We start from the raw sequence: 23,583 nt of genomic DNA on the forward strand, positions 1-23,583 counted from the left end.
TTTTTATTTTTATTTTTTTTTTAGCCTCAGATGTTTTGGTTTCTGAATTTTTCTCAAGACAAGTTAAGCCCACAGTAACACAAGCCTTTTTTTTACTGCAACTTAGTGTGAAACTACTAGCTGTGTTGTGAGAAGATAACAGGAATGAAAAAAAGAAGAGGGAGAAATATTTTCCAGCGTAACTGTACAGATATTTTTCTGTCTATACCACTAATCTGGAGCTCACTTGTAGGTTAGCTTGATACCAAGCTGCCACTACTGGCAGAAATTTGCAGTGACAAAATGTGAAAAAAGTTCACGGGGTATAAATACTTTTGTACTTACCACAGTTTTTCAGGGTAAGAAGCGGGTGGTTTGTTGGGAGAGGCTCAGGTGTTGTAACATCCAGGCCAGCTGCAGCTATCTGTCCGCTGTTAAGAGCCTCATAGAGGTCTTCCTGGTTCACCACAGCTCCTCTAAAACAAAGAACTAGTTACATCGCCATCGTCATGTATCGTCGCAGCAAAGATACCAGAAGGCGGCCTGCATCTGCATGTCTGGCCCTCCTGTGCAGCCTTTAAATGTCTACCTGCTTGAGTTGATGAACACTGCAGTTTTTTTCATCTTGCTGAAAAATGCCTTGTCACACAGGCCCTGAGTTTCTGGTGTCAGTGAGCAGGAAACCACAACGAAATCACTCTCTGACACAAGCGTGTCCAGGGGAACTGCCCAACAAAGAGGAGACGGAAATAAATGTAAAACGCAGATGATCGAATGCACAAATTAATTTTTAAACTAATCCTTGGTACTATGGTTAAAAATTTAACTTTGTCTGCGCTGCCATTTCCTCCTCACCAGACTTTCCTTAATTCCCACTTTCACTTTGTATCACTTCCAATGGTTTTCTTACCAAACTCTCCATTCACCTCTGCGGCGTGGGCTTTAGCCGTCCTTCCGGCATACAGCAGTCTCTTAACCCCAAAAGGAAGGAGTCTCTGAGCTATGGCCATACCTGATCACAAAATATGCAACCAAAAGTCTCACGTTTACAAGGTCAAGTCATATAACTTCATGTTATTTGGACAACACAGAATCTGCCACGTAGATCTCCAGCTTCCAAGCAGCAACAGAAAAACAAACCAATGCGTCCCAGTCCAATGACCCCCACAGTGCTGCCCGACAGGCCGTAACCGCACAGCCAGAGAGGTTTCCATGAGCTCCAGCCACCACTACGACAAAGAGAAACACCTTTATCTAATAAGAAAGTAAATTCAGGCAGCTGCTGCCGTTTCAGGTTAGAAAGTAACAGAAACACAAATAATAAAAGTAATTAGTATAAATAAGTAACCCAGTGAGGCTAACTTTTTGACCTCCTCCACTCCCTCTGGTAACCGGCGAGCAGTGGCCAGGAGCAGAGCCACGGTCAGCTCTGCGGTGGCGTCGGTCAGGACATCCGGAGTGTATCCGACACGTATGCCGCTGTTAAAAGGGAAAGAAAAAAAAAAAAAAAGCTGAGAAAGCGTGAAACATTTCCTTTCAGTATATTTGTTTCATTTACTGAAGCTCACCGCTTTTTGATCTCATCTAGAGCCAAGTGGTCGAATCCCACAGACATGGTGCTGATTACTTTTAGGTTTGGCCCTAAAATCAGAGAGGGAGCAGCTGAAATGTTGCGCAGACTTTGTTTTAACACTGGATCAGAGAAAAAAAAAATAGACTAAATTCTTCAATAAGTTACAGTGCCTTGTGAGTGTACTCATAGACCTATATGTGTTTTTTGGGGGGAGGTCTGAAATGAAGCAGCACACGACCGTGAAGTGAAAGGAAGAGAAAACATGATTTCAAAAGGGTTTTTTTTCTAATCTAAAAATGTGTCACACATTTGCATAGATCTACTCTGATACCGCTGAATAAAACACAGTGCAACCAGTTCTCTCCAGTTGTTGCCTAATAAGTCAACAGAGTTTGAAATTTCCTACATTGCTGGAAGCTAACACTGCACGTCGCTGTGAAAACATCATCCACACTGTGAAACATAGAAGTGGCAGAATCATGCAGTGGGAATATTTTTCTTAAACATTCACACCACATTTTTGTTTGGAAATCCTTTTGAAAACAAGTTTCTTTTTCCTACCGCTTTGTGTTGCTCACTCGCATATAATCCATTTAAGTACATTGAAGTTTGTGGCTGTAATATGTGAACTGTGATGGTTTGAGCTGAATGGACACTTCTTCAAGGCAATGTAAATGAAACAGACTTACTGACATCTGCCACTGTGACAAACTAACCCAAGAGTTTAAGGAAATGAGCAATGCAGTTCTATTTTTGTAGAAAAAAATCATCTGTAAGTCGCTGTATACCAGAAACATAAAAATATTTTTCCATTTATTGTTTTATTTAATGGTTTAGTTAGATTTTTTTAAACAATTCTCAGCAACAACCCCATGAGTCCCTCTAACTTTAAGTTTAGCCACATTTACCTATGTTTAGGTGCACTACTTTTGCTTTTGAGTGAAAGCAAAAAACATATATTAATAAAAGACATAATTTGTGGTTAACCAACATTTAAAGAGCTACAAAGGATCCCTGGGATGTACTTTGGGTATCATGTCACACAAATGTATTATTCTCAGATGCATGTGGATAGTTGCTCAGATTAGGTGAATAGGTGTTGCTATCAGAGCGATGCCTACCTGCAGCATCCAGGACCTCAGCATCGATCTTGTCTGACAGCAAACACAGAAGACCATGAGCTCCCTGGACTCCTTTAAGAAGCTCTGCCCTCGGGACAGGCTCATCCGAGTCCCACTGAGACACCTCACAACTGTTTGAGTGGAGACAGAAATGAAGGTAAAAATGACAATGGGATTTATTGTCACTATTGTAAACTAAATGAACACAGACAGTCATCTCAGCTGAAAAAACTGTCAGTAGAAGATCGTATGAAAGCACTGCAAACATGCTGACGTTTTATGTAACTTGGGGTCAAATTATCTCAATACACGTGAGCGCTAACTAGCAGGTTTTTAGTTTATTGTGCTGCTTGTTCTTTGAGACCGTTATAAAACTCTCCTTACACGCCAGTCGCTCCTGAAAGGATCTCCGTTCCCTCTTGAGGGATGCGCCTCGTTATGAAAACCTTCATCAGTCCCCTCACTGCTTTCATTACAGTTCAGCAACACAAGTTCTCTGAACTCTTTCGGGTGGAAAACGACCGACGGCTGCAGCTTTAAAACCATTTAACCTTCAGTCAGCTGCACCACTTCTTCGGTAGGCGGGCACGACACAGGAAGTGCCCAATTTTATGCTTAGTGCGCATGCGCAGAGTCTTTACCCCCCTGCCCCCCGTGGGAGCAAATCGCTTCCACTTTAGTTCAGTGTGTGAAGATTGAGAAGAAGAAAAAAAGAGAACCTCTTGAATATTATAGAAAACGCTGTTACTGTTTTAATGCAAAGCACAACACAGCGTCAGGCGGAAAACGACTTGTCTTTGAGCTCATTAGAGTAGAAAAGCGTTGCGCAATTTCCGAAACATAATATTCAGACAGAAATCAAACTATCTTAATCAGTAAGATATCCAGTACATGTGGATTACAGCAAGCAAGTTAACGGCATTGTTTTATGTAAACACAATTGGCTATTTTGTACTTAAAGATAGTTGCAATGAAAAGTAAATATTTATGTCTTTCATACGTTTAAATATGTTTTCGATTGTTTGATCGCAATATTTATGTTTTTTTGTTATTTCAAGGTATTTTTATTAGTTCCAATTGGTCTCCAGGATATCATGTTAGACGTTTTAAATAATTCTGTACTTTTTATTTTATTTTTGTAATAATAATAATAATAATAATAATAGTAATCTGCGTTAATATAAATGTTATGTTAAACTCAAGCATTCTTGTGGATTTTTGCTGATAGGTTCCTTGTCTTTCACGCCTTTTCCTATATGAAGCACAATGGTGGCAGCATCATGCTGAGGATATGTTTGTCTTGAGCAGAGGGTGAAATTCCTGACCTAAATCCAATGTGTGTCACTGGTGCTCGCTATCAAATCTGGCAGGGCAGATTGCTAAGCACCGATACAAAGCAGTCAGGGAGGAGACGCTCCAAAAACATTTGCAGCTATAAAAGATGGTTCATTGGGCTAAATACAATCTAAATCACGTTCGATTTCTACTTCCAACTAAGACATTTTGAAAACACATATTTTCTGCCAATGTCTGAAACATAAAAATGCCATTAAGATACATGAAAGTTTGTACATGAACACTTGACAGATTCCTTCCACTCAACGTCTGAATCGTCTATCTGATAAAAGTGAGTAAAGTGACTGCTAAACGGGTTAATTATTTTTAAAGGCTTCCTGTGAGTGGCGTCACCACCAACACCACCTCCTCCTCCTCCTCCTCCTGCCCAGCCCGGCGGAGCAACGGCCGCTCGCTCGGCTGTAAATGGTCTGTCGACGGCAGCAGAGGGCGGAATAAGGAGCTCTGGGTACGGAAGGCTTACCCAGACGCCAAAACAGGAAATTAGAGCGGAGGACCCAGTCTGGAAAGGTAGGATATCGACTTATTTCTAGTAAGGGATTCTCATTCCCGCTGCCTTTGGAGAGCAGCAGTAAAGCCTGGCTGGGTTAGCTCGACCTGCTTGCAGCTGGTTCACAGATTCCGCTGCTGATTTGTTGCGTGCTTGTTCTGCTGCTGTGACGAACCCCGGAGTTACTTTTAGCGCACTTGTTAATCAAACTGCTTATTTACGAAACGGCGAAATGTCAACAATACAACATGAGTATAATTTATCAGCAGGGCCGGGGGCTTAAAAAGCGTAATTTCTGCCGTATATTGCAGGCGCTGCTCCGCTGCTCATACAGTGATGGGCGGCAGACCACAGTACACACTGTGCTTTGCATGAATAACGGGGAAAGCTGGCCAGGAAATTCTGTATTTACTGTCATCTGTTGATATAGCTGCCCAGTTATTGACATCCTCCGATATTACTCACTCCTTTGCTTAACCAGTCTACGTTAAGTAAACTTATCAATATATAGGTAACCTTTTTTTTTTACTTCCCTTTATTTGTAACATGTTATATTTAGGCTATTATAAACTGAGTCAGTTTAAGCTCAGAAATGTTGCCCAATGGTTTAAAAGTTATATATAAATGAATTAGTTGCATTGCAGTCATCATTGTAACTCAGTGTGCGCATTAAAAGACTGAACTGCAGTATTTGCAGTGCATTTATAGGAAATTTGAGGGGGAAAAAAGCTCAAAACAACAAAGTATATTTTGTTTGTTGTTGCCTTTGTAGATCAGAAGTGACAGGATGTGTTTCGTTTGCTTTGAATAAGTAAATTAGGAAAAAAGTTCTTCAGTATTTTACCTGCTGATCAGCGTTCAGCGTTTTAGTTATTGTTATATGCAAATGGTAAATTGAATCCCAAATAATAGAACACAAAAGATGACAAACTATTTGGAGGATATTTTAAGGAATAACCCATTTTTAAATGTTCCTTATTTCTTTCTAAAAACTTTTTCATTTAGGATGTTGTGCTGGCTGCATTGTCAATCATATTTAGAAAACTCTAAAAAGAAAAGTGATAAGTAAGCTCGTTTCAGAAAGAAGTCTGGATTTTTTTTTTTTTTACACAATAGGTTTTGTGGTAGGAGTATTTTGTTGTAAAGACAGACAAGGTTTCCCCCACAAAACTTGCTAAGCCTGGTGGTTGGGTGCTAGGGCAGTCATTCATCCAGCGCCCATCATGTTTTTGAGCTAAAAAATGTTTAAAGTTGACACAAAATTTTGATAATTATGTGTTATTAAAATATTGGAAGATCAATACCTGAACACCAACTATTAAGTCTTTAAAATGCAAGTATTTTAAAAAGACTGAAAAAAAAAGAAGAAGCAATGCTTAGCCTGGTGGGGGCACAAGTAAAGCCTGGTGGCCTGCCAGGCTTATAATATACTGAGGGAAACTCTGAAAGATCATTCTCAGGTCAGTTCTGCCAACTTATAATGCTCCTTCTGTCACAGCTGTTGCACAACCCCAAAGCATCATAGAACCAACACCATGCTTGTGCAGTAAGGGTCGTCAAACGATCAGTTTTTATTTCTCAAAATATATATATTCTTATTTAACCCTTTTTTTCAAATTCAGTTAGGACTTTTGACATATTAATCTTCAAACATATATAGTATTTGGGAATGGTTTTATTATGACCACTTTAAGATGAAGGTTATAAATGTTCTGAAATAGCTCTATAGTAGAAAAGTGCTCCAACATTTCCAAAGTTTGATAAATCAGCCAGAGATTATAGTCTGGAAATTTTCCCTTGAACAGAGGATTTGCAGATAAAATATTGACGAGCTGAATTTTTTAGTAAAAACTTCCACCATTTTCATTTCAGATAAACAACATGTACTTCACTGCACTTTTTTCTGAGCTTAAAAATATGTCAGATAGACATTAGGACATCTGCGCTTTGCATAAATGGGAACGATTTTATAATTTCTTGAATTTCTGTTGGATTTATAGTCCTTGCCTGTATCAAGCACACTATAGCATGTTCTTTTTTTTTCTTTGTCCTAGTCAAAGAAATTCACAGGTCAGGTGTCAAAGAAAGTTGATAATCTGGTTCAGCCCAGATTCAGCGTATTTCTGGTTATAGCATCTTACAGAAACTCACGGCTGCATATTATGAAAGAAGGTTTTAAGAGTAAGAGATGTGTGAGGGAAATTTGCATAATCTGATCTTTCAAAATAATGTTCCATAGCCGTACCACATTAATTACTCTGGATTATTATTATTTTTTTTTTTGCCTCGCATGAAATCACTTCTGACGACTCATGTTATGTGCTGGCTTTTAGTACGTGTTGAACCAAAAGTTATTTCGTACAGCTGTTTAGTTGTTGTTATTGCTCTTTCATATTTCATTGCACCACTGCAAAGTATTTTATCCTTAGTTGCATCTAGCTTGTGAAGAACTTTGTGCGGCATGAGCTGTTTGAAATGTCCTATATAAATAAATTTGACATTAGCATTAAAAGCTGTGTAATTCCAACTGCTCTCATCTTACTTGCAATAGATTCATTTTTTTCTTGAGCAGCTTTGTGCATTTTTTTCGACATCAGTTCTTCAAAAGCGGCTTCCTCTTTACAGTGACAGGAGTGTTGTTGCCCAGACAGTTTTGTTCAGCCATTTCTTATGAGGTTAGACCTTTGGCCATGTTGAAAGATAAAAAGATATAACTCGTTTGAAAGCTCTGGATAGTGTAGTGTTATCAAAAACACAGTAAACAAAACCATATGTATGTTATTTAATGTATCTAATCTAACCTTATTATCTGCTTGCAATTTCAGAGAAAAAAAAAAAAAGAAGTGCCCTAGCACCAACGGCTTGCTGTTGGCTGAGGAACCTGCAGAACCTGTCTGGGCCTGCCAGAAACCACTGGCCTGCCGGAGTAAGACTTGTACTGTGCAATGGCTCTGTTGACCTTGCACAGGATCCCATCCATCTCCACCTCCCCCGTGAGTCTCTACCCATCTCCATGTTTACTGTCTCCTCAGATATTCAGTTGTTTACGTTATCTGCACGTCGATCGGAGCGTCTGTTTGTGCAGAGACCTGTTAGGTCTCTGTGTGTGTGTGTGTGGGGGGGAGACGAAAGAAAAAACAACCCTCTGAATGTGTCCCTTTGTGGACACCCGCACAAGGATGATGAGCCCTTTGTTTATTCATTAACCAAGGATTTGATTTCACTGATTGATCTTACCGCAGAGAACATTAATGGAAGCAAATGAATAGCGTTATTTCTGTCTGAATGCTTTTTGAAGCTGTTAAGCACATGCACATAATCATGGAAACACATTATTGTTGACCATTGTTTTTCTACTATCTTCTCTCTTTCACTCTCTGTCACACAGTCATGGAAATAATGTCAAAAGTCTGACTGTTCTGTTCTTTATCATCGCCCACTAAACCATAAATGACTTAACTCCAGCTCCAAGTCTCATTCTTTGCATATTTTGTCACTGAATCTAATCACCAATTATCTTAACTTGTTTTCTCCTTTTTTTTTTTTTCCTTCTTCAACCCCTCCTCATCGTTCCTCTCCTGGCTCCTGCCCACTTCTCTTTAATTTTCTTTTCTTGACTCTGTCTGGACTTGTCAGTTGCGTAAAAGGTAACGTTACTGTCTCATGTTTCTTTCCATGTAAACTCGTTTTCTCCAGTGCTGCTGCTACTTCTCTCTTGTTTCTCACCCCTTCTCTTTTCTTGCTACATGTTTCATCTTTATATTTCTTCTTTTTCTTCTTTGTCTTCTTCTTCTTCTATAATTTGGCTGTTTAGTTAAACCCCACCTCCAGCTTCCATTTTAACGATGTTTACATATAAGTAATATGTTTCTCTTTAATGTTCACAATGAAAAAAACAGCAGAATTAGTTTGCCATTTGTTTGTCTTTAATCAGAAAAGAAAGATGGGAGGTCACTTGAAGCAGTGTGTATCAACGTGTAACGTTTTTATTTAGGCTAACTATAAAAATGAGAATGCAGTATATATGAAAATATGTGTTGTAAGAATTAGCATCTGTAAAAGAGGGAAAACATTTTGTGCATTCATTACAATGGGCTCTGTTTTTAAAATATACAAATTCTCAGATAGGATTAGAAAAAAGGATTTGAAATTATTTTTATTTCATAAATGCATTTATTCTGACTGAATAATTGAATTCAACTTTCTTCAAAGTCAAAAGTTTACACGCACTAAGATTTGCTTTTTTGCTTTAGCAATTTTTAAAGCTTTGTCTGCTTTTGCTAACTTAATTTACAACATTGGTATTAGTTGTGGCAGACCTGTGGATGTGTGTTAAGGCATGATTCAGACCATTTCCCTGTGAGGCAGCTTGGGAAAATCTAAATAAATAAGAAAAGACAAGTGCCTCCACAAATCTGGTTTCCAGATTCCTCGAGGTGCCACATCGATCTGTTCGGACAAGAATAAACAGTCTGAAAATGTCCTGCCACCTTACAGTTTCACAAGGAAACAGGTTCTGTTTGGTGTGAATCAACCCCAGCTGGTAATAGAGAGTCTTTACCCACAGTGAAACAGGTCCTGTACCAGCATGTGCTGAAAGGCCTCTCTACGAGGAAGAGGCCGTCACTCCACAAGCAAGATTTTTAAAAATCCAGATTACAGTTTGCAAATGCAAGTGTTACTTTTTGGAGGCATGTCCTTTGGTTTGATGAAACCAAATGAAAGTGTTTGTCCATGATGTCCATTGTTACATTTGGAGGAATAAGAGAGAAGCTTGTAAACCTGAGAGCTTCGCTCCAGCTGTGAAGTACAGAGGTGGCAGAATCGGTTAGCAGTTAGCGGCAGGATGGACTAGCACACTTCACAAAATACATAGAATCACGAAGAAATCAGATTACGTAGAAATATTAAGGTGGTATCAAAAGCCTCATTCGTGAAGTTAAAACATGGGCACAAACGAGTCTTTCAAAGGGGGAGGTGCAATATGCACAGCATGTTTATCCCAATGAACTGACTCATTTGTTTAATGCAGAGTAGAAAGGTATTAGAAGATGGCCAAGTGGTTATGTCATGAAAAAACCGTAGGTTGTTTTAGTTCCCAAATCGTCCAGAAGCAACTTTTTCAGTAAAATCTTGTTTTAGAGATAGAAATATTAAACTTTTTTTTTTTAATTATGTATCTTTTTCAGCTGTTCATTATCTCACATCTATGTTTGCTACAAACCCAAAGCAGAAAGACGTAAACTCTGTTGAATTGTTATATTGGTATCGCATTATTCACCAATAGCACTCCATATTGCTTGTCTATAGTCGTGTAGCCCCCGTGAAGGACAGCAAAATGTTTTGGTGTGGCCATCGTAAAACCCTGATCTATAATAGAAAATATGTGGGCAGAGCTGAATGAAGGTGTGTGCGAACGAGGCGGACTACAAACCTCACTCAGTTCTGACAGGAGGAGTGGGGCAAAACTCCAGCAAACTATTAAATGTTGCACACTGAGCTTGTGGAAGGACATCCAAACTGTTTGACTTTAGTCATACAGTTTAAAGGTAATTATGTCAAATACTGTAAACTTTTGAGTTTGAAGGAAGAAATAATAAAAACTGCAAAAGAAAAGTATTATTCTTGGATTTTGTCGTGATTAAATGAAAGGAGGGAAAGTTTAACACACATGTAAATTCATCCAAGAACCTTGGCTGAAAATGACTCCAGCATGCACAAGCATAATGGATGCTATACATAATATTACTGAAAAGCCCATTTATTTCATGGTCAAAACATTATAAAGATTAATTTACACACAGATACATGTTTGAAACCTTTCTTCTTGTTAATTATGATGATTTTCCACTTACAGTTAATGAAAACATGACATTTTCAATTAAAATATTACATCAAAGCAACAAGCTACTTTAAAAGACAATTTTATTTATTTTCAAAAGGTGCTTTTAATCTGACAAGTGAGTCTTTGTCGTAACATATATTCTAATTTGTTGAATTTGACTGTATATTACTCTGCCACCTTTCTTATGAGGTTTTCTTTTAAATGTATTTACTTTGAAGGATGAAAGCTTCCAAAGAAGAGGACGACTTCAGAAAAGGTAAATATCTACTCATTTTCCAATAACTCTTAACATGTTTTTTTTTTTGTTTTTTTTTTTAACATAGTCATATAAAACTAATCACTTTGTGTCTGTCTGTTTCCAGAGAGAGCTTTGCTCTCGTTAAAGGAGCTGTCCTTCTGCTGGAAGATGACGATGCTCGGGGTATCAAACATGACACTTCTTCCCAAGATGTGACTTCTCCTGTGAAAAAAGGCAGTGGAGCGTCAGAGACACAGCACAGACACCTCCATGCCATGCTTGAACAGCTCAGACCGGAAGACACCATCAAGCTGGTGAGCCCCGGTGTTGAAATGCATGTTACACACAGCACCCAAAATGATCGGTTTCTCTGATTTTCCTCTTTATAGGTGTGTGTTTGAGTAAAATGAACATCTTTTTTTCATTCTGTGGACTACTGACAACATGCCTCTAAAACTCCAATCAAAAATTTAGTGTTTATTTGCAAAAAATAAGAGATGGCCAGAATAATAAAAACGACACAGTGCTTTCAGACCTCAAATAATGCAAAGAAAACAAGTTCATATTAATTTAGAAACAACAGTACCAATTTTTTTTTAACTCTGGGGGAGTTCAGAAATCAACATTTGGTGGAATAACTATGAGGTTTTCAAAGGGGTTCAGTGCAGTGGTCTCTTAATTTTTTCCAGAGCTATTTATGTAATTAGTAAAGCCTAAAACTTGAAGAATGGGAAGAATTTGTCTTACAATCACTCCTTAAAAATTCAATTTCTAGGCTTATTACTTTGTATTAAACCAGCTACAAGGTTGAGGTTTTGATTGAAAAAAACTAAAAGATTTTGCTGAAGCTAATTTGTTATTTCTGTTCTGGAAAAATGGCTTTATGATTTTAGCTATGTTTCAGACGGCCTCACACTGTGGATATGATGGATACGGTTCATGATCTTCCTTTTTCCTTTAGCCTGATGTTTTCCTACCTTATCTCACAGTTTTTCAAGGAGAGAAGTCAGCTTATGATACTTTGTAACATGTGGAGCCAGATAAATATTTTTGGTTCCATCAGGCGTCATGAAAGCATCATTTATTTTTCTGCATTGACTAGTCCTGTGGCTCTGTCTTGTCACCCAGGCGGTGGAGCTGGAGTCGGTCAGCCCGGTCAGAGTCAGGTATCTGATCGTCGTCTCCACGCTGGCAAGCAAACAGGAGAGCATTCTGCTGGGCATGGATTTCCCCAGCTCAGAGAGGTGAGGGTAACTTAGATGGCTGGTGTACTGTTCCACAGGCAGTGCACAGGATAACAAAGTTTGCTTTAACCCTGCCAAATCCAAATTCCGTACCTGCACCGTGTCTCGTTGCAGCACTCACTGCACCATCGGCTTGGTCCTGCCAGTGTGGAGTGACACACAAGTGTATCTGGACGGAGATGGGTGAGAGACATTTTAAAAATGTAGGACTGAAGGACTTGAAGTGAAATCAGTCTGCAGTCTGGTATTTGGGATTGCTTCCAGAGACATGTTATTTATAGAGTTGACTCATTTGCTATAAACTACACATGCTCACTCTCTCAAAAACTCTTACATAAACATGAAGCTCGTGTGTTCACGGAGAGTTCAGCAGCTGAAAGCTTTAGTGGTTCTGCCGTCGCGTTAAAAGCATCAAGTGTTCAAGTGTCTGTAGAGGAGCGTTGGGAAACAGGCTGAAACATCCAGGCTCACGTGGTGCGAGAGCTGTCTGCTGTGTATTAACCGATCCACCGTCACATGCTGAGTGTCACACAAGAGGCTTTGATCGGTTGCCATGTCGCACCAGCGCGTTCACCCCTTATAAGGCCGGATCACACCTCTCGCAGTGTCGGTTTTTCTTCTTTCTCGCTGCCTTCACATTTTCATTTTTCACTTTGCTCACCAGAAATGTCACTGATTTGCAGTGAAAACGTCTTTCTGCCCTTTCTAGTTGCCTGTGTTTTTCCAGCATTTGTTTCTTATCAGATTTTTCTTCCTCCTTATCTATGTCTTCTCTGGAGTTTGTTATCAGAGTTCATATCTGGGTTTTTTTTTTTTTATGTTTTTGTTTGTTTGCTTTTCTTTTTGCAGTGGTTTTAGTGTGACGTCAGCAGAGGACACCAGAAATTTTAAACCAGTTTCAATGCAGACCATGTGGTGAGTTCTCATGCTGATACAACAGAAGTAAAAACTACAATAAGAAGGAATTTCAGGGAGAGGCCAGGATGAGCTCAAATTTCATTTTTAGCCCCCCAGGCATTTCAGTGCTTTTTATTTCATGCCAGTTCTCAGAAAACGGAGTCAAACTGGAATAACAAAAACATTTTGGAAAGTTTCATCAAGTGCCTACCTGTTACCCCAACTACACTCTTAACCTGTTTTGGAGGTGTTTTCACACCTTGCAGTGGCCACTGGTCTGTGGTAACAACACATTGGTCTCAAGCTACCACATTCCACAGAAGAAAAATGTAGTCTTGGATCTATGTCATTTCTTTGAAGAAATTAAAAGCTAATTGTTTCTGCATTCTGTTCGATCGCTCGCAGCCCAGTGAGCGATTTTCCTGCTGTTTTCTGAGGATTAGCATCCCAGTCCTCGCTTGGTCCTGACCCAATGTGGAAAAACCTTAATGGCATGAATGCATTTGCAGTAATGGGACAGTAAAGAACAGGCACAACCATGCAGTCATAGATTATACTGTAGTCTTTTTTTTTTTTTAGATTAGCATCTGTATTTTGAGCTATCTGCTTGCACCAACTACTTGTTTAAATTCTCCACCCGTTTCGTCTCCTTTAAGGTCAATCCTGCAGGTGCTGCACGGCTGCTGCGAGCGGGCAGTCAAAGCAGCCTTAATCCCAGGATGTGGCCTGGAGTGGGCCCAGCACTACGCCCGGCAAATTGAGTCCGATCGGTTCTGCCTGAACGAGTGGGAGGCTATGAACGACCTGGAGTCGGTGCGAAGGGTCAGTAATGGAGAAAGGTGAGAGGGCTGTTTCTTTTTTTTTACTTTCATTTTATATTAGATTAGTGATCTGAAACACTCCAGCCAGAGGTGGAACAGGAAACTGTCTTCATGTTGTTTACTTAGTTAAAGGTTGAAATACAGCCATTTTAAACGGCTCCACAACAAGTAGGTCATGCATGAACAATCTTATCTGAATAGAAAGTGCATTTAGGCACTTTCTATTTACAAACAATTCTTACTCTGCAGATACAGCAGATAATGATTACATTTGCAACCGTTCTTAAATACATCTGAACTGGTCTATTTGCATTGAGGTTGATTAGCGTTTAGTTGTAATCGTGCTTTGTGACTGATTTCTAGTTTGTCATGTTTCACCTCTCCATGCAGCTGTAAACTTGAAATGAGTTGTACTGTTTGTCCTCTGTTCCTGTTGTGCAATGCAAATATGTCACAGCGTGTTAAAGCTTCTCTTTCCTTGTTTGAAAAGCTCTGTAGACAGAGTTTCCAATGAAAGGCTCATCAAAGAGCACCTGAGAGACATCATGAGGACCGAAGACCTGGACAACCTCACGTCCAAAATGGTAAGATGTGCGGACAGAGGACCGAGAAGAGGTTTGCAGTTCTCAGACCAGCAGGAGGTTAAATATTTAACGAATGTGCAAATTTTGTTAATGTTTTTTTTTTATTTGTTTCTGCAGGTGCACACTAATTTGGAGTCCAGGATAGGGTTTGATATGAGACCCTACAAGGAGTACATTGATAATGAGATCTTGGTTACCATGGCTCAGATGGACAAACCCTCAAAAATATTTGATTACCTTTACCTGGTGAGTGTTTCTGTACCATGAGGCTGTAGTAAAGCTTACCACCATAAAGAGGGCTTTCCCTGCTACAGAGGTCAACAAATTGACAGAAACGAGCTTTTGCCAGGATGTTGTCACATGACCCTAACTTCCCCTTTGTGGGAGATTGTGTGTCGACAGCGATAGGGAAGACAGCCTTTCCGCCTTCTTGTCTGTTTCACCAACTTTCTTTTTGAAACTATTGTTGTTTCAGGGCTCTGAGTGGAACGCAGCTAACTTTGAGGAGCTACAGAAAAACAAGTTGGTGTTTGTTCTTGCTTGCAACTAATCCCCACAGATCTGTCTACATGTCTCTGTGTCAGATTATTTAACGACGTGTGTAACTCAGAGCTATGCGTTTTGCTTTGCTGAGCCACTGATCTGCTTCTGTTTGTTTTTCAGCGTCGGCTACATTCTAAATGTCACAAGGGAGATTGACAACTTTTTCCCAGAATCCTTCACTTACATGAACATCAGAGTGTATGATGTGGAGGCCACCGACCTGCTCTCTCATTGGCCGGACACGTACAACTTCATCAACTCTGCAAGGTGGAGCTCGTTCACCAAACACAGTTTAAAGTCAAGCACCTAGAGTTCACAGTTCGGGCTGCATGATAGTGAGGAGGTTTGCTATTGCCACAGTATTTCCACCACGCTCCATGCTGGCCATAAAGCATATGTGCGCTCATCAGTGAGGATTTACAACACATTAAATTAGGGTTTTATTGATGCATTTTTTTTTAGGGATGAAATAATTATGCAACTAAAATCTTTTTAAAAAGTTATGTTTTCTCCAATCCACTCTGGGTCAAGACTGCTCTGAAAATGCATGCAAAACCCATTGTTAAGATAAATTACTTATTGGTTGAAAGAAAATCATTTAAAATTTCAAACAGCCAGGGGTGTGAGTAATTTTAGTACTACATTTATTTTAATTTGTGTTCAACAAACAGTTGGAATCAACACATTAGCCAGCAGACAAGAAAACGTGGGAAAAACTAATTTATCTACTCATAACTTATTGTTAAATGTGATCCTCTGTGTTGACGCACTTTCACTTCTTCCTTTTCTGTTATTTTAGGTAGCTGGAAGTCGCACAAAAATGTGAACAATAGGTCTCAGAAAAACTTTTAGGCAGAATTGGTCATCTGTAAACAGATTAAATTAATATTTTAACATTGGGCTACTTTTTTAACTCGCTCATTGCTGTCTTGAAACCTGATAAGTCATTAGGATAGCTTGACTATTACCACAAATATGGTGGAAAAATATGTCCCACACAAGCCTGCTTTCTTAAATTACAAACCAAAGACAACTATTTAGCAAAAAGTAAAAACTACTAATGCTTTAAAATGGCAAGTACAAAACCTGATTATATGTTCTGGCCAGTAGATCTGACCATTATTTATACTTCCATGAATTTCCAAAGCCCTTTGATGATTCTCATTGAGAAGCTTCGTGACCAGACAAAACTTCTCCAGTCAGGCGACGAGTCGGCCCGTTTCATGTTTATAACATTTAGGTGAGATGTGTTGCAATTTGGACTTTGTCCTGGGTTTATTTGAACCCTCGGCACAGGTAGATAATCTCTGAGACAAACTTTGACATAAATACGTTGATGGTATGAAGTAATTTTATTTTTTTTATCTAGGCCACCTCTGCAATTTGAAATGAACAGAACGTAGTTTGATCTGAAATTTCTCCTGACACATCAGTAAACCTGTCGCAATAAGCAATTAATCAGTTAATCACCTGATAAATTAAAATGAGCTCAATAATTTCCATTCTGATGGAAATTAGAAAACAAAATTGAAGGGTGATTTTGTTTAGACATCATAGTCCATTTTATTTATGGTTTATACTGTATGTGCTTTTTATTTTTGTTTAATTTATTGCTTTTGGTTGCTGTATTTTATTTTGGATATTTAAAATATCTTTCAGTTCCAGAAAGTGGCATCATTGTTTCTGAGACAATTTATAGTTCAGTAAAATTTGTTGCCATAACAGGCCTACGCATCAGCACTAAAAGAGACAATGCAAACTTCTCTATTTTTCAGGCTTATTCTACTTTAGAGATTTTTGAAACTCTGAGTTCAGTTTATCCGACTCGTCAGAAGTTTCCCCCTGTAAGCGGCATCTCTCTTCAAAACCTGTTATATTGTAGTCATGCCTCGGTTTCTGCAGCACTCTCAGCCTCTCGAGTGATTGTCCCTCCTCTGTGTGTCACAGGAAGAGCGGACAGGCGGTGTTGGTGCACTGTAAGATGGGAGTGTCCCGTTCTGCATCCACGGTGATCGCCTATGCCATGAAGCAGCAGCACTGGTCTCTGGATGAGGCGCTTTCTTACGTTAGGGATCGGCGGTCCATCGTCAAGCCCAATGACGGTTTTCTGAAGCAGCTGCAGACCTACAGCGGTATCCTGAACGCAAGGTGGGGTCCGACGCCGTACGAAACAGCTGATATAAATATTTGTCCATTCTGATTTAATGAAACTGAGGAGCTGTGATGTGTTTGTCTTTGCAGCCAGCAGCGTCACAGCGCTCTCTGGAAGCCAAGACAGAAGTCAGTCCGAAAGAGCAAGGGAGAGGAGGTCGACAAGCCAGGAGGAGAGGACAATGATGAGGAGGACGAGGATGAGGATGAAGACGAGGAGGATGATGTCGATGAAAAAGATTCAGTCAGCCCGGATGAGAAAAATAATTCAGAGGAAGAAGTAATTTCATAATTTCTAAAACAAAAAAAAAAACAAAAAAAATTCTTCAACATTTTAAAACTGACTGATATCGTGTGATTCTCAAACACATTCAGGTGTTTGAAGAACCAAGTCCACAATCTGACACCCTGCAACTTCCCAGGCAGGAAGGAGCAAGTCCCATTATCACTATAAATGAACCAGACAAGGTGAGCCAACGAGGGTTTTTCACCTACGACGCAGCTGCAGACGTTGATGGTTGACTACGTCTCTTTATTCTAAAGGTTGTTCCGAGTGTGAGCCGCAGTGGCAGGATGAACCTCTTCTCCCTCATGCAGTCCATAAGCGAACTAGATGACATGGATAACAGACACGAACCGGTAAACAAGATGCTTATTCTCATCCTGAGTACAGTTTAGTTTCAGTAAAATTATTTCTTAAGATTCAGTTTTTTTGGGGGGCCAAATTTTGTTGGAATTTTCTGCAAACATGCAGATTCAGTTTGTCTACCGACAGGTAAATTTGATCAGTTATGGCATCATGTTTCTTATGTAAAATAATCGTTAAAGAAAACCTACAATGCTCGAACTTTGTGTAAGAACAAAGCAAAAGAAATGTTGTTTTAGTACTTAATTAGGGACGGGTTTCTGTTTTATATTCAGAAACAGAAGTAAGAACTTTCAGCACCAGCTGTGGAAATGTAACTTGGTGAAACTGTTCTGGGTCAGAGCTTTCCTGTGATTCCTCTTCAGAGAAATGCACCAAAAAATAGTGTGACTGAATAATTATTGTGTTCCTCATAGTTTCCAGAGCTTATCTGGTATAAATATTTTGCATTGGCAAACATTTTTTCACTTGAAAGTCGCACCAGCAGATATTAGGAAATATTTAAACAGACCAACACAAAATATCTTATCATTCTGAAAGGGGAAAGAAAATACAGTCTTTATTTTTTGTAAGTAAAAGGGCTCCTGTCCTTCAATACCCCTAAATGAAATCCAGTGCAACCCATTACCAAATCTCATCATAGATCATCAATTTGTTCTATGAAGGCCTCAGAAGTTGTTGGAGAATATTGGTGATCATGAAGATTAACGAACACAACAGAGTTCAGGGATGAAATTGTGGAGAAGTCTAAAGCAGGATTAGTTGATAAAACACTGTTCCTGCTTCCTGATCATTAATGTATGTAATTTGAAAATGTCCAAGTAGAGCATTTCCATATTTTATATAATTGAAAGACTTCAGTATATATATATTTTTCTTTCAGTAAAATGACCTCCATTGGTTTGAGCCCCACATAATTATAGACGTTCAAAACAAAAACCTGTTTATTCTGTCCAAAGCTTCCTGGCAGTCCGAGACGCTCTCCGAAGCAGCGGAGGCGCAGCCACGGCCGACGGGGGCTCACACACCAAAAAGCATGCGTTGATGTGTCACCAGAGCCGCGCTCCCTGCCAGACAGCGGTCAGAGCAAGCACCAATGCGAACAAGGAGAGGAACTATCAGAAGCACACAAGAGGGACAGGGATCAATAAAGGAAATCCCAACGGTGATGAACCCAGGAAACATGCCAAGGAAGTTCTGTTGAAGCTATAATTTACGTTTCACCAGCCCTTCATTGCACATCTGAGCTCCTACTAACACCTGGTCTGATGAGGTTCTTTCTGCAGTATTGCTGTACCTGTGGCAGACAGGATTCCGCATAGCTGATGTCACAGTCTGTCTAAGTGGTATTACGGTTATAAAGTGCTGTCATTATGACCAGAGCCTCCTTCTGCCCTCATGGAGCTCTCCCTTCAACACTCCAGAGAGCTCTATGCAATACCTGTAATCTCTCGTTCTCTGGCAAACACCGGGCATCAAGCTCCCACTTCTTCGCATCTTTTTCTTTCCAAAAGATATTTCTTGATGTCTTATGGAAGGATTTTACTGTATCTAAGCTGTGCGTTACGGACCACGTTAAAAAGCCAGTTTTATGGCGCATGCCTGATTGCCAAACTGTTTTTCTACATGCCAGTGAATATATTTAAATGAAAAGCTAATGTAAGGAACAATTGTAGACCATTTTATTTTTATTCTAATGTGTATACCAGGACTGCATGAGTGCCTTCAACCTGAGAATGACATTTGCTGGTGTTTTTATGTTTTTACTATGAGGAAATTGTCCCATCTTGTATTTTTTCCTACAGTGTCTCACTTGGCTTCATCAATGTGACTTCCAGAGATTGTGCTTATTTACAATACATAAATATCCGTATATAATTGCTGGTGATCTGGGTGCATGTTTTTGTGATTATATACCAGCCTGTGAGACCAAATTGTTCAGGGTTTCTTTTGTGTGTGTGTGTGTGTGTTTATATGAACTTTTATTATCAGTTTATTATCCACCAGATGCTGATGTGGAACATTATTTCATGCTGGTGTTATTGAGTACAACCAAGCTAAGGCGTAATTCATTAAACCTGCATGTGCACAAATTTAAAGCATTTACATGCACTTTATAATCCCACACTGTTCACACTGCCTGAGGCAGCCCTGCACTGTACCGTGATTGGTAACTTTAAGTTGCACCCAAAGCTGGTCTGTTGTAAGTTCTTGGCTTTCTCCACCTCACTCTCGTTTACGAAACATTCAGAGTGACAAATAAAGAAATCACACTCCAAACATCTAGTCTCTTTATTAAACCACAAGAGATCAGGTATATTTATTTATCAGACAAAAGACATTATTCTTCAAATTCTCATAATATTGCCTTTTGCTGTTGTCTCTCTAATGTAACTATTTGTACAGTAATAACAGAACCTGTTTTACATACAATGAAATTTATGATACCAATATATGTGACAAATGATGCTCAAATTTAGGTCCCAACATATTTCCTTTTGGGTTCACTAAGGATGACTCCTCCCTGCTTCATTGCAGCTCTGAAGGCTTGAACCTGCAAAAAGAAGGAGATTGAAAATATGCATTTACTTTGAAACGGTGTGAATTAGTGATTGGTTAATGAGGAGTCATGAAACGTTTGGACACATTGAAAAAACTATTGATGAATACTGAATACTGTCACTGAATACTGACACCTGCTGGATCTTTAAAATACCTGCAGGCATGACCGAGTATATGCAATAATATAATTCAAGTCATTGTATTTTAGATTATATTATATTTTAATTTAAATTTGAAATATCTATTTTTAGATACGGTCAAATAACGTGAACATGTATCATCATGTGAAAATCTAAGCAGGGGTGCTGTGAATACAGATGCATGCAGACAGATTTCTTTTTCCCCTACAAACGTATTTTAAAAAACACATTTCTCCAACGTTTTGAAATCGAGTCCGTTACGCTTTTTTGATACAAGTTCTCCGGCTGTAGAAAACATCTGCTCACAGGGCACAGATGAGGCTGGACTCTAAAGTGCAAAGAAATTGTAAGGAAAAAGAGGAAGAGGTTTGGACAGATTGTCTTTTGATTGCAAGTGAGTGATTCCAGCAAAAAAGTTTAGAGAAAAAAAAACAACTTAAAAGCCGGTGCATTTATTTACTGTCCTTTGTATTAGAAGAACTAAAATAATTACTCTTCAGTTGGGAAATTCAAGTTTTAGTCATTTAAAGTTCTTATTCCTAGAAAATATGGATAGCTACTTAGGATCTGAAAGTTTGGCCCATCTATTTTCAATTTGAATCAGATGGACTATCTCCTAGAAGTAATAAAAAATCATTGCACATCAGTGGAAGTAGTTAGTACACAAAGAAATGCACCAAAAAAAAAAAAAAACATGAGGCTTTCAAAAACAAAGTCATCCATCAGATTCTGCAGCCAACACTCACTCCCTCGGATCGGTACGTCCAGGGAATGGCCCGGTACACCATCCTCATGATGCCCGCCTGCTGGCATCGATGCGCCAGCACCTCGCCCACAGCCTGACACGCCGCCACGCAGTTTGTGGAAGCCAGCTCCTTCTTCACGGCCCACTCTTTGGTCGAACAGGTCAGCACTGGGACGGGAGAAGTGCAGGAGAACACTTCTGCTGTGACGTGACGTTGGCTGCGAGAAAACATCAACCTGAAAAGATGAACAAAACAGAAGTAGATGGTGTAGAGATTATTATTTTTTTAATTTAAAATGTTATTCTCGCAAGATGAAACAACATACTTTGTTCTTTGAAAAAAATTAATTTGGGTACACAAGTTTACATTTATTATGGGTGTTTCTAATCCACACACAAACAAAATATCCAATCCTTCATCTGGAAAATGAACAGTTCAGCTAAATCAGGGGGAATTCAAAATTAATATTACACTTAAGTGCCCAGTGAGTGGATAAAACCTATAAAAGTCCTAATATGAATGGAATAAACACAAACATGCTATGCAAGCTTACATGTATGTTTATATGTATATTTTTAAAGGTACATACAGTTTTTGTTTCAATATGTTTCATACTTTGTTTTAATTACATGGATAATTAATGTATTAATAATATTATCAACAGTCAGGTGATATTACTAAAATTGGCTAAATTTCCATAACTGGGGAAAGAAACATTTTCTTTCCCCTGTTATGAATAATAGTTGTTGTCGTTTCATAGTATAGCTGTGGATTCCGTTACATAATTTGTACGTGTGTCCAATACACACCTTATTGATACATTTCAAAACAAGTCCTATTTCTAGGGTCCTATAAAGTCCATCTTTTGATTCTGGGGAAGATTAAAACTCAAATAATCCTCTAACTTTGTTCTCATCATTTCAGTTTCCAGGCTTTTGTTCTTTTCAGCCTCTCAGAGCCTCGCTGTAAACAAAGAATTATCTTCTATATAATAATATTTTATTTTAAAGTCGTTTCTAATGTCATCCAGGTAGTTCATGTCTCATTTCAAGGCCTTTTTTTTTCCAGCTCCTGAGAGGTGTCAAAAGTCCCTTGAGATTGCTTTGAAGTTAATGTGTAACATAGCCTCTAAAATACATCAGTATTTTACCGTGAACATTTGGAGAAATATTTAGGCAAAGTAGATTCAAAGAGCATCATGACATTGAAATAGCCTCAACATCACATACTGGGAACTCCCACTTTAAAAGGGGGGTGGGGGGAACCCACCCCCCCTTTTTACCTGTGGTAGAACTGCTGGTGAGGCCAGGTGGTCTTCCAGCCCCGGTCCTTCACAGCCAGCGCCATCCGCTCCAGGTTCCGCGGATTTCTGTTCACGAAGGTCGGGTTCACCGCTTCATTTTCATTCGGGGTGGGCTCGGGCCGAGCTGCAGCCTGACCCAAACACCGAGCTGGTACCAGGAACAGCTAACCAGTTAGTAACAGCAGCGACTCAATGACAGCAGCACTATTTGTTGACTTACCTGAGTGCTTTGAAGCGACACCAAAACCGCACCGCTGAATTTGACCCATCAACAGCCGAACACTCCGATTAATTTGCCTCAAAGCCATCTCTGTTTGACCTCTACTCCGCTTAGACAGTCAAATTCAGTTTATCCGTGAACATCTAGACACACTTTGTGCCCTTAGATAATTTCAAACCAACTACCCTTTTCATACACACTATTTTATAAGGTTTCACCGTGACAGAGGGAGCGCCATCTTTGAGACTCCAATAATATCCGGTTCACTTGACTGGGTGTTACTTGAAAAGAAGCACGGATAGAAACAGTCGATTATTTTGAAAAATAGAGACTTGAGAGGGATAACTTTGTGTAACATATGTATATTTTTATGCTTAATTGTTTATAAACAAGTGGAAAAAAACATTTAAATTTACCCTTTCTTAAAATTTATCTTCAGACAATAAGGAAGCCCTTTTGGTTAGATTAACACCAAATGTATTTATTCGGATGCAAGACGCTGTTACCCTGAACACCATCCCTATCCTGAAACATGGTGGTGGGGGCATCATGGTTTGGAAATTCCTCTCTTAATCATTCACGGGGAGTTTGGTTTGTGTTGATATGAAGATGGGGAAGGGGAGAGAAACAAATCGCTAGACACTATCCCTTGAGGCCTGGATTTGAGGACCCCTGGTGCAGACAATGACCATGAATATAATTCCAGAGCTACAATAAAGAGGTTTAGATCAAGTAATGTTTTTATGTTTAATTGCCGAGTCAAAACCTAAATTCCAGCTGAGAATATGTAACAAGAGCTGAAAATTGCTGCTTGTAGACTCTCAATTCAATCTGATTAAGTGTACTTTGTCAAGGACACTGGAGAAAATTTTATCCATTTGTGCAAAGCTGGTAGTAGGATACCATAGAAGATTTGCAGCTTGAATGGCAACAAAATCTGAAGGCACCCGTTTTCATTTTACTTAGGGGTATTGGTCCAAATGGTGTTCAATACAAATGCATACCAGGCTTTTCTTCTTATTTATTTTAGGATTTGAACTTGTAAAATATTTTTAAAGTGTTGTATATTTTTTTCTAACTTAGTTATGTGCTACTTTGTGATAGATTATTACATAAAATCCCAA

The 23,583-nt window shown here is 39.2% G+C and overlaps 3 protein-coding genes across 3 annotated transcripts in view; 1 reads left to right on the forward strand and 2 right to left on the reverse strand.

Moving 5' to 3' along the window:
• The window catches only part of grhpra (glyoxylate reductase/hydroxypyruvate reductase a), a 4,940-nt gene extending 1,667 nt beyond the window's left edge, over window positions 1-3,273 (reverse strand). Inside the window, exons 1-8 of the mRNA XM_007548251.2 lie at window positions 3,058-3,273; window positions 2,674-2,804; window positions 1,548-1,620; window positions 1,342-1,458; window positions 1,120-1,208; window positions 890-991; window positions 569-704; window positions 325-455 (exon numbers count right to left, since the gene is read on the reverse strand). Of these exons, the coding sequence (XP_007548313.1) occupies window positions 325-455; window positions 569-704; window positions 890-991; window positions 1,120-1,208; window positions 1,342-1,458; window positions 1,548-1,620; window positions 2,674-2,804; window positions 3,058-3,146 (868 nt within the window). The 5' untranslated portion in view covers window positions 3,147-3,273. The remainder of the gene's footprint in view (window positions 1-324; window positions 456-568; window positions 705-889; window positions 992-1,119; window positions 1,209-1,341; window positions 1,459-1,547; window positions 1,621-2,673; window positions 2,805-3,057) is intronic.
• Window positions 3,274-4,389: 1,116 nt separating this feature from the next.
• Window positions 4,390-19,765, forward strand: si:ch211-203d1.3 (protein phosphatase Slingshot homolog 3). The gene is made up of 17 exons (XM_007548253.2): window positions 4,390-4,539; window positions 7,347-7,512; window positions 10,583-10,620; window positions 10,727-10,916; window positions 11,731-11,846; window positions 11,961-12,029; window positions 12,696-12,761; window positions 13,400-13,582; window positions 14,055-14,148; window positions 14,266-14,394; window positions 14,624-14,670; window positions 14,812-14,958; window positions 16,639-16,839; window positions 16,933-17,122; window positions 17,218-17,310; window positions 17,386-17,481; window positions 18,448-19,765. Exons 2-17 carry the CDS (start codon window positions 7,465-7,467, stop codon window positions 18,637-18,639), a joined length of 1,899 nt encoding a protein of 632 aa, XP_007548315.1. The 5' UTR covers window positions 4,390-4,539; window positions 7,347-7,464; the 3' UTR covers window positions 18,640-19,765.
• Window positions 19,452-22,728, reverse strand: mrpl18 (mitochondrial ribosomal protein L18). Its single transcript, XM_007548252.2, has 4 exons — window positions 22,460-22,728; window positions 22,219-22,387; window positions 20,937-21,171; window positions 19,452-20,042 (listed from the first exon to the last, which is right to left on the reverse strand). The coding sequence occupies exons 1-4, from the start codon at window positions 22,545-22,547 to the stop codon at window positions 19,965-19,967; spliced, it is 570 nt and encodes a 189-aa protein (XP_007548314.1). The 5' UTR covers window positions 22,548-22,728; the 3' UTR covers window positions 19,452-19,964.
• Between the last annotated feature and the right edge of the window lie 855 nt (window positions 22,729-23,583).

The sequence above is a fragment of the Poecilia formosa genome, unplaced genomic scaffold, assembly GCF_000485575.1.
Source record: "Poecilia formosa unplaced genomic scaffold, Poecilia_formosa-5.1.2 Scaffold26, whole genome shotgun sequence".
NCBI classification, from domain to species: Eukaryota; Metazoa; Chordata; class Actinopteri; order Cyprinodontiformes; family Poeciliidae; genus Poecilia; species Poecilia formosa.

What these genes read in the sequence shown, in the direction of transcription:
- si:ch211-203d1.3 (XM_007548253.2), top strand. Translation starts at nt 7,465, where the DNA reads ATGGCTCTGTTGACCTTGCACAGGATCCCATCCATCTCCACCTCCCCC. An exon ending in AACTTCATCAACTCTGCAAG is followed by an intron (nt 14,959 to 16,638) that starts GTGGAGCTCGTT and finishes TGTGTGTCACAG; the next exon opens with GAAGAGCGGACAGGCGGTGT. An exon ending in CTATAAATGAACCAGACAAG is followed by an intron (nt 17,311 to 17,385) that starts GTGAGCCAACGA and finishes TTTATTCTAAAG; the next exon opens with GTTGTTCCGAGTGTGAGCCG.
- mrpl18 (XM_007548252.2), bottom strand. Translation starts at nt 22,547, where the DNA reads ATGGCTTTGAGGCAAATTAATCGGAGTGTTCGGCTGTTGATGGGTCAA. An exon ending in TGTCGCTTCAAAGCACTCAG is followed by an intron (nt 22,388 to 22,459) that starts GTAAGTCAACAA and finishes TCCTGGTACCAG; the next exon opens with CTCGGTGTTTGGGTCAGGCT. An exon ending in CACCAGCAGTTCTACCACAG is followed by an intron (nt 21,172 to 22,218) that starts GTAAAAAGGGGG and finishes TCATCTTTTCAG; the next exon opens with GTTGATGTTTTCTCGCAGCC.